Source organism: Belonocnema kinseyi, chromosome 7 (genome assembly GCF_010883055.1).
Source record: "Belonocnema kinseyi isolate 2016_QV_RU_SX_M_011 chromosome 7, B_treatae_v1, whole genome shotgun sequence".
In the NCBI taxonomy this organism is placed as follows: Eukaryota; Metazoa; Arthropoda; class Insecta; order Hymenoptera; family Cynipidae; genus Belonocnema; species Belonocnema kinseyi.
The window spans coordinates 46,859,030-46,871,771 of NC_046663.1; the positions used below are offsets into that span (position 1 = coordinate 46,859,030).

Genomic DNA, 12,742 nt, shown 5'->3' on the forward strand with positions numbered 1-12,742 from the left:
AACCAAGTATTTGTAATAAACAGACCCCTTTCTAAGCATAGACCAACTAATTTATCTCCGTTATAGTTTGTTCTTGGATCCCCAAAATTACCTAATACTCTTCCCGTATCCTGATTTTGGATGCCCACCCAACCGTTCATGTCTCCTAGTAGAATTATTCTTTCCCCATGTTCGCAGATGTTTATTGTGTCAGTTAAAGTATCCCAGAAGGCGTCTTTTACTTCTCTAGGATCACTATCAACTGGCGCGTAGCATGCTATGATAAATAGTCTTCTGATTCCTACTTTCATTCTAGCCCACAGCAGTCTTGGAGACACGATACCATGGTCTCCGAGATGCTGCTTTGCTCTTTCGTTCAAAATCAGACCTACTCCTTGTTTACCGTGTCATTCACAGTCTAACAGTAGTTCTAACGTCAGTCCCACCAAAAAGTTCAGTTAATAAGGGAGGGTTGGGAAAGGAGGGAGGTAGAACTGGAACCGAGATTTTAACTCAAAATTTAACGATTCTATTTGAAATTGCTACTTTTTAGTTGATAATACAATTATTTGCTTGAAAAAATGGAGGTCATTTCTCGAAAATTTGACCTTTTTGACAGGAGAGTAATCTTATTAGTTAGAACTTCATCTTTATGGTTGAAAATTTGTTGATTTTTTTAACTTTAAGTTTAACCATTCTATTTAAAAAATGAAAGTTTATCTTTTTTTAATTTAAAGTTCTTGTTTTTCTTTAGTAGTTCGTTGAAACTCAACTTGATTGTTAAAAATTCGTTTTTCAGGTTTAAAATAATTGTTTTTACTTAAAATTTCTAATTCTTTGTTGAAAATTCGTCTTTCTAGGTTAAAAATTATTCATTTTGGTTGAAAGTTCATCTTTTTAGGCAACATCAACTGTTTGGTTTAAAATTCATCTATTTTATTAAAAATTTAATATATTTAAGTTGTAAAATATGTAGATTTACTTTTTTTTTTAAATAACAATTTGACATAAATAAGATCTCTCCCTCTCCCAAATATTATGTAATTTGTGGATGAGCCCTTTTAAAATTCTGCATAACTTTTGTCACTAAAAGTTTTTAAAAACAATTAACAAACAAATATTTGTATTGCATTAACATTATTGATCTCCTAGAAATAAGCCTCTTTTTATACCTGAAAGGAAAATTTGTAACGGTCAGGAAAAATGAAAAATTGATCAGGGATAATTCAGGGATTTTCAAAATTAGGATTTTTTATCAATTCTGCACTGACCTCTCGTATTTCCGACGGTAATTTCGTAATGAATTCTTGAATCCTCATCGGGATCTGTAGCAGTCACAGAAGTGACTGGGGTCCCCGTTGGCACGTCTTCAGAAACAACAACCTCGTAATTTTTCGGATCAAAATGTGGATCATTATCATTGACATCAGTGACCGTTAAAATAACAGAAGCACTTGCGGACTGAGGCGGTTCTCCAGAATCACTAGCAATTACTGTGAATTGATATTTAGAGCACAACTCCCGATCCAACTGCTTTATGGTATAGATCCATCCTGTTTCCGAGTTGACGGAAATCGGAAAGTTTTCAGTCGATGCCCCAGAGAAATCTCTGGCACCTATCACATACTTGATTTGAGCATTCAGACCTTCATCTGCATCGTAAGCCTGCACTCGGACGATATTGTACCCAACAGGCTCTCCTTCCGACACAGCTTCTTGAAACAAACTTGTATAAAATCTTGGCGAGTTATCATTCACGTCCTTGACATGAACCAGTAGCTGAGTAGTGTTGGATCTTGCTGGTAAACCGCCATCTTGAGCCCGTATCACTATGCGATAATTCTTCGCATTCTCATAATCTAAGTTCTTCACCAGACTGACATCACCACTCTGAGAGTCTATTGAAAAAGTATTTTGAATGTTTCCGCCGATAATATTGTATCGAACTGCTGCATTGTTTCCAGTATCAGCATCAGTGGCTCTGATTCTTGCAATAATAGGATCACTCGTATAATCAAGGTCTTCTGGAACAGTGACTGAGTAAGTTCGTTCAGAAAACTGCGGATAATTGTCATTGTCGTCTGATAGGCGCACAACCAAAGTGGTTGTTGCAGTCTTCCTAGCTGAAGGAGGTGTGGCAAGGTCGGAGGCGCGCAGAATTACGGTATAAACTTCAGTCTTCTCTCTGTCAAGGGCAGTTCTCGTTGTCACAACTCCAGACCTTGTGTCTATCCTGAAGGTGGAAGAATCCTCCGTCAGGGATGTGATACCACCTCCAGTAGTGGATACTATGGCATACTCAACTTCCGCGTTTCTTCCGGCATCTTTATCAGTAGCCTTGACGGCAACAACGGTGGAACCCACAGGAACACCCTCCCGGACTGCTGCATCGTACTCTGGCCACTCGAAGTTCGGTTCGTGATCGTTAGTATCCAAAACATTCACTTGCAGCATTGTCGTTCCTGTTCTTGGTGGAAACGAGTCGTCAACAGCCGAGACCCTGAAATAATGAACCTCCAAGCTCTCTCGATCAAGTCGTGCACGCGTCGTAACCCGCCCGGTGACAGGATCTAGAAGAAAAAGCGCCTGTGACCTTCCGTCTAGAAGTGATGTCATCGAATAACGGACCATTCCACCTTCAGGATCTCTAGCTCGCACAACTGTCACGGATTCACCAGCTTCCTTCTCCTCTTCGACAGCAGCAACATAGAGAGCCTGTTCGAAAAAGGGTGACTGATTCCGCAGCTCTCGCCTCACTCTTCTCCCCAAATCGGTGTCATCGAGCTGCTGATGGTGAAAGACGATCTTGAGTCGATGTTCTGCATCCGAGAGATGTGGAGACTCGCAGTTCAGGGTCATCGAAACTGAGATCTTCCAAAGAGGATCTTTTAAACATTGTTCCGAGGCTGAGACCAAATCCCCAGCTCCACTCTCAATCAGGAATCTAGGATCTGCAACGCCACCCCATTTTGTCGCGCATTCTTTAAGGGCCGTGTGAGGCAAGAAATCTCTTAGGGCTGCGACCAACTGTGAACTCCTCAAACAGACTTCAGTGAACTTCTCGGTGCTTGGCATTGCGTAGGAGGCCAAGGTCTCTGGCATCCAGCCGTTGGTGGCCTCCAGGTCTTGATTTTCGCCACCACATCCTGTGATTAAGACCCTCAGTGGCAGACTGTAGTAGTCTATCATTGGCCTACCGAGCCTCGAACTGGTGGAGTCGACGTAGTAGGTGAACAGCCGGGGATATTGAAGGCCATCGCAATTCAAACTTTTTGCAAGGGTTACACGCCCTGTGTGTGGATGCACCTTGAGCAATTTGCGAGCGAACCAGGCAGTACGGTCTCTCGAGACTTCGTACTTTCGTCTGCCACCTAACTGTGGCACACCTGCCTCGAAGACTATAGAGCCGGGTCGTAGATCCGAGGAAAGTACCGCCAGATAACTCTCCACAAAACTGCACAAGCCCGTTAGGCAGAGAACAATCCATATTGTCCTTGCCATGTCACGTTTTACTCTGTCTTTTCATATTTTGTTTTTATCTTCCCCATCTTCGAACTCAAAACGTTCTTAAGGAAGATGCTCCTGGTGCCATTTTCTTCCTGTAACAGAAAAAGTTACTTATTGCAATTTTTTTCTAATGTATTCTTTTCAGCAGAGAAATCTGAATTATTTAAATCGTTGTATTTGTATTTATTAAAGAAAGTTCCTACTATCGGCGAGAAAACTATAGGCATCTGCCTTTGAAGCTTAACAACTCAGTCAAAAATAATGCTAGTGCAACAAAAAAACAGTCATTTAAATACTGAAAGTGTTCTACGTTAATGAGCTTGAAGATGTTTATGTAAAAAAATGTTTGTACTTAGCAGACTGAAAAATGTAAAAAAAAAGTAAGGATTTTTGGGTACATTTAAGAACAGTCAAGTTTAGAGCATTATTTCTTATACAAGGGGCGATGGAAAAAATTTGAAAAAATGCATGAGTATAAGGAAAACTGTTGTGAACCAGCTGCAAATGAGAAATTTAAAAAATAATAAAAATTGTTGCTTAAAAGCACAAAAATGTGCAACTATATTATCTTCAGTTCTAATACAGATATTAAAGCGATTCAAACTGCAAACTGTAATTGACAGGCTCTGTACTTATTTTCAATCACCCGGAACGATGTGTTAGTCTTCTTTTTTGTGACAGAAAGCAGGGGGGGGGGCTTTTTTTGTTTTACTGCCGACCGCTGGTGCCATTCTTGTACCGAAAAATCATTCCTTTTTTTTATATTTTTCAGTCTGCTAAGCACAAAATTTTTTTTACATAAACGTCTTCAAGCTCATTAACATAGAACACTTTCAGCTTTTAAATGACTGTTTTTTTGTTGCGCTAGCATTTTTTTTGACTGAGTTGTTAAGCTTCAAAGGCAGATGCCTATATTTTTTTCGCCGATAGTAGGGCTAAATAGCCCTCTGAGGAATAGGAGGATAATACAAGGTCATTTCAAACGTGTGCAAGCACTGATCGGTAGAGTACTTGATTAATCTTATAATTAAGTATATAAACTAAATAAAATTAATAAATTTATACAGTCGACCTAATAATATGCATCAAATTAGGCACGAGATTCATTTATATTAATTAAGATTGAGTGATTAATTAGTAGTAAAAACAAAGAGCGAAAAACTGTCAGAATAAGAAACAAAAATTTACAAAAGTTAAGAAAAACATTAGGATTTTCGAAGTTGTAATGTTTGAGAATAAAATACGAGAGATTACCAATGAGTAATTTCAAGAGTTGGGTTCGGAGTATTGTACAAATATTTGAAAACAATATTATTTAAATCTTTCTACATTCGTTGTATATGTCAGCTAAATAAAGATTATAATGTAAAACGAAGAGAAATTTAAAACATTCTTATTAATAAAAATAAAAAAAAATATACTTTATTAGAGGGTCCTAATTAAATGCACCTGAAGTTCTGAATGCTCAAATGAACTAAATATATTTGCGCAATTATATTTTATACAGAAATATTGTTTCTAATAAGAAATAAACATATGATTTATACGTTTAATTGATAATTGCATCACTGTCAATGTAATTAATTAATATTAATATTAAATTCAACTCTTTTGTAGAAAATTCGTCTTTTTGGCTTGAAAATTCAGCTATTTGGTTAAGAGTTTTTTCTCTCTCTTTGCTGAAAAAATAAACTATTTTGTTGGAAAATCGTCTTTTTTCTATAAATGCAACTGTTTTCGATTACAAATAAAAATAATCTTTGGCTCAAACGTCAACTTTTACATTTTTTCTCGAAAATTCATCTTTTTTCGTTGGAAATTAAACTATTTTAGGTATTTTAGTTAAAATTATTAGTTATTTGGTTAACAGTTAGACCAGATTGTTAAAAATGATAATTTTTTTTAAACGCGCAGTTTGCCAAAATGTAAAAAAAGCCATATAATAATCAACCCCAAATAAATTATACTTTATTAGAGGGTCCTAATTAAATGCACCTGACGTTCTGAACGTTCAAATTAACTAAATATATTTGCGCAATTCTATTTTTTACAGAAATATTAATTCTAATAACAAATAAAAATATGATTCATAAGTTTCATTTATAATTGCATTACTGTTAATGTAATGAATTAATATTTTTGAACTGTTTATAGTTTAGAAAGCAATTTACAAAAAATTTCGTTCATTTGAACGTTCAGAACTTCAAGCACATCCTAATAAATATGTGCTACTTCATTAGTATATTATTTTCTTTTTTAAAATTTTTGTTTCTAATATTGTTTAGAAAATTCATTATTTTCGGTTGAAGAGTCTTATAGTGGCCATTTTGATCAAAGGAAAAAATTCCCGGTCATTTCCCGCTTTGCAAACATTTTTCACTGTCAATGAAATTTAAGAAGTCGAACTCTAAAGCTAAAAATTTTTTCATTTGAAATAGTAAAAACTGGGCTGCAAATTAAAACTCTCAAAGTGAAACTCTTGATTTTTAAACTTTTAAAAGTTTTTACATTAAAAAATGTGATATTAAAATTCTCAATAATTTACACGTATAAATGGAAGCTACTAACACTGTTCAACAGAATAATTCTAAATTAAATACAGTTAAACTGCCACGATTACATTTTTTTATAAACTGAACACTTCTTAAATTAAAAGTTAAATAATTTTAAATAGTTTCAAAATCCTTCAAATGCTTCAAAATTTTATTTCGGAATATTGAAACATGTACATGTTGTTTTACATTTTTTCAAATTTCAAATTTTTTTTCAGAATTTGTAAACATCTTTTCAAATGATTCCAATTTCTCCTAGAACTAAGGAGAATTAATTTTTTTGTTGTTGAAAATCTAACTAATGGGTTCAAAGTTGAACTACATACTTTGTTTAAAATTTATTTTCTTGGTTGATGATTCGTCATTTTAGTTCAACAATTTTTTTTTCAGTTGAAAATTTATCTTTTGTTAGTATAGTGAGAAAAATTACTTGAATTAAAGAAATGCAGTACCTCGTGTAGTACAAAGTACGTCCAATCAAATATTTTTTGGATCAAAAGAAAATTTTCTTGGTACAAAAATGATTTTGTCATTTGAAAAATACTTTTATTGTACATATTTACTACTAATTTTTTTAAATTTAATTAATCTATTTTCTTACTACAGAAAATTTATCTTAATTCAAAATTAAACTAATTGTTTAAAAATTCATCTATTTTGTTAAAACATTAATTTCATTTTTAAATAATACTTTCTCTAATTTCGGGACAAATATCCGTATTTCCCCTGATTTTAAAGCATTTTGGCCTGTAAAGCCTGTTATGAAAATAAATATGTATTTTATTTGCATCTACAGAATTAAATTACCTCTCGGGTTTAATTTCTCGATTGAATCGTCGTCGATTTCTTCTCTAAAAATCAGCAAATAAACCGTTTAGGAAATATAAAAAATTGGTACCATCAAAAAGAGTTTCTTACAAAGCCTCTTGTTTTCTAATGTCTTTAACGTCTGTTTATAATTTTTAAAAGATGAATCAAAATTTTGTAAAAAAGGGGAAAAGGAAAAATTGCGTTAAAATTTTGTATGTGTTTTAAGAGATTGATCAAATTTAAGCTGAGAAAGGGGATTAGATAAAATCGGGAATGGTCTGTGATCCCCGTAGTGTTGATAGCTACTTGATCAGTTAATTTTACGGGAAATTACATATTAATAGAAACTGCCTGATGATTATGATCTAAATTTTCACTTATAAAACTTACCTTTATTTCTATACTTTTAACTTCTCCCACGATTTCTAATAATCTCGGTAACAGTAATACCGGAAGGAACATAAGAATTTATCATCACAATAATAATCATCACTAGCTAACACTTTAAATTATGAACTGCAAACTTGAGTCTCGAATATCTTTTGCATTTAAAGATAGGAATTATTTCTCATGCTAAATCTAAAGTTATTCATAGTAAATTAAACTTATCTTGACTACAAGACCGTCTCGCGTTCCAATTTACCGCTTCCAACTGGAAATCGTACATCGTACGGAATACATTGGTATGCATTCAACGGAAGCACCATAAGATTCTTTCCCTCATTTGTTCTTCCTTTTACAATCTTTTTACTTTTTTAGTAATCCTCTGGTGACCATAGAACGCGATTCTCGCATACAACTCGTTTAACGCCCAAGGGTCCTGCTGCTAGTTATTTATTGTTATTTATTTCTACCTCGTATTGATACTCAATGCGGTTCAAGTGTACCGAGTCAAAAAACAGTGGAAGCGAATGAAAAGAATTAACAGGGTGGAGATTCGGCTGACGATTTTAAATGCCCGATCAGATAAAAGTAACATATTCACATTTTCTAAAAAAAACTAAACATTTATTTTAACTTGAACTTTCAATTAAAAAAGAAAAATATTCAACCAAACCGTTCAATTTTGAACCAAAAAAAAAAGAATTTAAAACAAACTGATGAATTTTCAACTTAAGTGATGAATCTCCAGCTGGAATAGGTGAATTATAAACTTAACAAAAAGATTATTTTTTATTCATAAAGATTCAACCAACAAGGATGACTTTTCTAACATAAAAGCTGAATTTTAAATCCAAAAGGAAGAATTTTTAACAAAACAATTGAATTTTTGACAAAAAAATATGACTAACAAAATACTTGAATAATTTTCCAATTACTAATTAAATTTTCAAGAAATATTTTAACTTTCTACGAAATGACAAGATTTTCAACAAAATACATGAATTTTTAACAAAATTATTCATTTTTGAACTTAAAAAGATAAATTTTCAATCAAAAATGGAATAGTTAAATTTACAGTTAAAAAACTAACTTTCAGCACAAAAGAGATTAATTTTTAACCAATTAGTTGATTTTCAACTTATAATGGAACGTTTTTTAAACCAAAACAGCTATATTTCCAACAGAACAGTTAAGTTTATCAAAAAATATGGTTAAATTTTTAACCGAGACGTTTAATTTTCAACCAAAAATATGGATTTTCAACTTAAAAATTCATTTTAAATCAAATAGTTTAACACTCTGCCAAATCTTAGAATTTTCAAGCCAGAGACTGATTTTCTGCAAAACAGCTCAATTTTCAATCCGAAAATTCAAACAAAAATAATGAACTTTTAACATCATGAATAATTTGGCTTTTCTTATTTTGTTCTATCAATTCAGTTCAAATTTAAGCGAAAAAACGAGAAAAAGAAAAATTTGCTTCAAAACAGGAAGAAAATAAGAATTCTTTAAAAAGAACAAAAAATCTTGAAATTATATCAATGTTCTCAAGTGAAAAAAAATGTCTAAGGAATTTAATTAAAAGTATTCTCATACCAGTATCAAATAGTTTTCAGATTTTAACTCATTATCCATTGTTCTATTGACGGTCATGTAAAATTACATTTACATTCCGTTTTCAAAATAGGAGGAAATCAGCTTCAGCCTCAATTGGCTTTATCTGGACCGTTTAATCTATAGATGATCTTTTCGGGCCCTAATCGAGAGCTGGCTGGCCGGAAATGTCTAATAAAAAATGTCCTAAGTAACAAACCTAAATACCATTCAAATATTTCTTTGAGCATTTCCAAAATTAGTTAAGGTATTTAAAATTATCAAAAATGAAAAGTGTACACTAAAACCAATGAATTTTTGTCCTCATCTAGTGAGTATTTTCAGGCCCTAATCGGCTGATAGCTAACCTATTAGGACCAACCATTCTTCTAAGTATTAATCCCAAAATCTTTTTCCACGCTTTCAAAAATATCCAGATTGTCCAGACTAACGTTCGACCATACAAAAACGTCTCACTTATACACAGCGCTTCTATCTTGGCCCCGAATAGTTCTCTAATAATTTTCTACTCGGGGTCACGTAATATGTGGACGCTCCCTAAAACGAATTAGGCGGGCCGGTTTCGCAAAGGATTTTCGTTTAAATTTAAGAGTTTAGACGGTCAGGACCTGCGTGTAAGCGAAAAGATGAGCCGAGACTTTGGGCGATATAAGGGGCAGGGATGATAGGTATAGTATATTGTTCTTCGAAGGTTTCGAGGTTCGCGCCGCTAGCACGCACATGGGAGAAGGGCATCAACTATTAATTATGGGGTCGTCTCGTGTGGAATCTGGTCCTAGTGATTATATTCAAAGAAGTTTCTACACTACTGAGGCTACACTTTTTCCCGGATTGCAAATATTTTTTTCATCCAACGAACATCCTTTGTGAACAAAGCGTGCAAAAGGGTCGAGACAACAATTATCCATGGGGCATTCCATTTCATGTTAAAGATTCATCATTTTAGTTAGAAAGCTCATTTATGTAGTTAAAAATTTAATAATTTCATTGAAAATTCATTTTTTTTAAATGAAACTGAATATTACCGGTTAAAACTGTATATTTTAGGTTGTAAATTCAACTACTCGGTTGAAAGTTGAACTACTTTGCTAAAAATTCATTTTTTGGTTGAATATTCACAATTTTAGTTGAAAATTTCATTATTTTGTTGAAAATTCATTTTTTTGTTGTTGAAAGATGAATTATTATTGGTAGAAATGTTATATTTTTGGGTTGAAAATTCAACCTTTTTGTAGGAAACCCGTTTTTTATTTGACTTTAAAATTCGAAAATTATGTTGGGAATTTACCTTTTTTTTTAAGAACTAATATTTTTTGTTTGAAAACTCAACTGTTTTGTAGAAAAATCGCTTTCTTCGCTTGAAAATTCGACATTGTGGGTGAATTTTTTTTTTCTTTTTTAACTTAAAAATACTTTTCTTCACTCTTTTCTTGTAAATTTGTTTTTTGTTTAGATTAAAAAATAAATTTCTTGTCACTGAATATTTAATTACTGTTTTTTTTGGTTAAAAATTCAACCAATCAGTTAAAAGTTAAACTAATTATTTAAAAATTCATTTTTTGTTTAAATATTCATAATTTCAGTAGAAAACTTCATTCAATATTTTGTTGAAAATTCGCTTTTCTTTGTTGAAAATTTAATTATTCTGGTAGACAAATGATATTTTTGGGTTAAAAATTCAAGTTTTTAGTAGAAAAATAACTTCTTTGCTTTGAAATTCGACAATTTTGTTGTAAATCAACTTTTTGTGGAAAATTTATATTCTATGTTTGAAAACCTAACTGTTTTGTAGAAAATTGGTCATTTTGGCTTAAAAAACTTAAACTTAAAACTTAAACTAAACTTAAACTCTTTCTTAGTTTAAAATTCCGCTTTTTGGTTTAAAAAATGATCTGATTTGGTACAGGATTCATCTGTTTAGTTAAAAATTTTGTAATTTAATTCATCTTTCTGTTTGAAAAATCCTATTTTTCATTGAAAATTAACTAGTTTTGACCGAAAATGTAACTATCGCAATTTTGCTGGAAAAAATCATTTATTTTGTTCAAAATTCGCCTTTTTGGGGGGTAAAAATTCAATTTTCTTTGTAGAAACTTCACATTTTTGGGTTAAAAAATGAAAATTTTACAGAAAAATCTTTACTTATTTAGCTTTAAAATTCAAAAATGATGTTGGAAATTAACTTTTTTTGTTAAACATTGATAGTTTTTATTTGCAAGCTCAAATGTTTTTTAGAAAATTCGTCCATTTGGCTCGAAAATTTCCTCATCTCTTTTTGTTTGTAAGCTAATTATTAAAACTGAAAATTTAATTAATCTAATTTTTGTTGAAAATTCAACTATTTACTTAAACAGCCTCGTATTTTGTACAAAATTTGCCTTTTTTTTGTGGAAAATAAATCTTCTTTGTTGAAAATTCATCTTTTTGTCTTTTTGCTTTAACATTCCGCTTTCATAAAAGAAATGTTCTTGTTTGTTAAAAATTTATTTGTTTCTGTTTGAAAAATAAACTGTTTTGTAGAAAATTCAACATTTGAGGTGAAATTATTTTTTTCTATGAACTGAAAAATCTTTCTTGGTTAACAATTTAACACTTGTAATTTTTTTATTAATTTCATTTTTTAACTGAAAAGTTAAATATTCTTATTCATAGTTTCGCTTGAAAATTTCACCATTTTGATGAAAGTTCGCTGTTTTTTTTGTTCAAAATTAATTTTTTTAAACATAAAATGTATCTTTTGTAGTAAAACTTCAATTTATCTTATTAAAAAATTTTCTTTCTTGGTAGAAAGTTAATCTTTTTGTTTTAAAATTAATCTATTTTGTTGAAAATACAATAATTTCATTTGATCAGATCGAGTTTTCTGTAATTTGTTATACATTTGGATTTACTATTTTTTTAGTAACTATTTTTCTTACATAAAACCTTATTTGATGAGTAAGCTGCGTTCATATACAAAATTCCTGTTACTGACATCGAGATCATTACACAGCTCAAGTGGTTAGTGTCCATTTCAAATCTAAAATCGGCTAGATAGATAAGGTTAATCCCAAAACTTCCAGATTTAGCACGGACACGAACCACTTGAGCTATAGAATATTCTCGATATTAGTAACATGTCAGTAACAGGAATCTTGCGTTATAAATCAGTTTACTCATCTACTAATCTTCCAATTCTTGCCTCCCTACCCGCGTAAGGAACAGCAAGATTGTACCCCCCCCCCCCCCCCCACCTACAACACCAAATCGTTTTACCTAATTTGTGGAGTAATCTCATTTTCTAAAAAAAGAGATAAATTCGCAAATTTCGAGATTATAGGGGGTTTTAAGAAAACTACAGAGAAAAGGAAATAAGGGACTAACTATGCTCCCTATGTGCATAATATGTGAACCCCATGTTGTTTTCTTTTGGCTCAAGGTTGGAGCTTGACATGGAGAGTGCGCAGTTTGTCTATATTCCATAAAAGGGTGATTTTGCGAGGGTCCATCCTTTTCCTGTGAACACGTGGGAAGCCGTCAAAAAACATTAGACGTTTGTCACTGAACCGGAACAGAGAGATTCAAGTGGAATCGGAAAACATCGCAAATACTTCTGGAAGGCGGAAGGAATATAATGAAGAGACCTGTATTCAAATACGAATTTACTATAGATGGGCGGGTATCAACTTAACTCGGGAGATTTTGCTCACGATAATAGTTTCATGGAAGAACGCTCAATTTTATAGAACCTGTTCCCACCAGGTTAAACGGGTTGTAGGCGCGTACACTTTACGCTCGGATGATGTCTTTAAAGCTCGTAAATTAGCGTTTCCTTGATTATGAGACTTTATACTCGTATGTATTACGAAGGCACCCCCCCCCCTCACCCCTCAAATCAGAATATATCTCAATTAAGC

At 32.3% G+C, this 12,742-nt stretch overlaps 1 protein-coding gene across 4 annotated transcripts in view; it reads right to left on the reverse strand.

Annotated features, from left to right (window-relative positions):
- Window positions 1–12,742, reverse strand: part of LOC117176245 (protocadherin-like wing polarity protein stan) — a 77,618-nt gene that overhangs the window by 55,412 nt on the left and 9,464 nt on the right. For 2 of the 4 annotated variants that reach the window (XR_004467593.1, XM_033366395.1), the window contains exon 1: window positions 1,251–3,480. Coding sequence is in view for 3 of the 4 variants with exons in the window: in XM_033366395.1 (XP_033222286.1) it covers window positions 1,251–3,480 (2,230 nt within the window). In the remaining variant the exon portion in view is untranslated. Of the gene's footprint in view, window positions 1–1,250; window positions 3,579–12,742 lie in introns of those variants that run through there. The other 2 variants (XM_033366394.1, XM_033366393.1) reach the window with 1 other exon arrangement.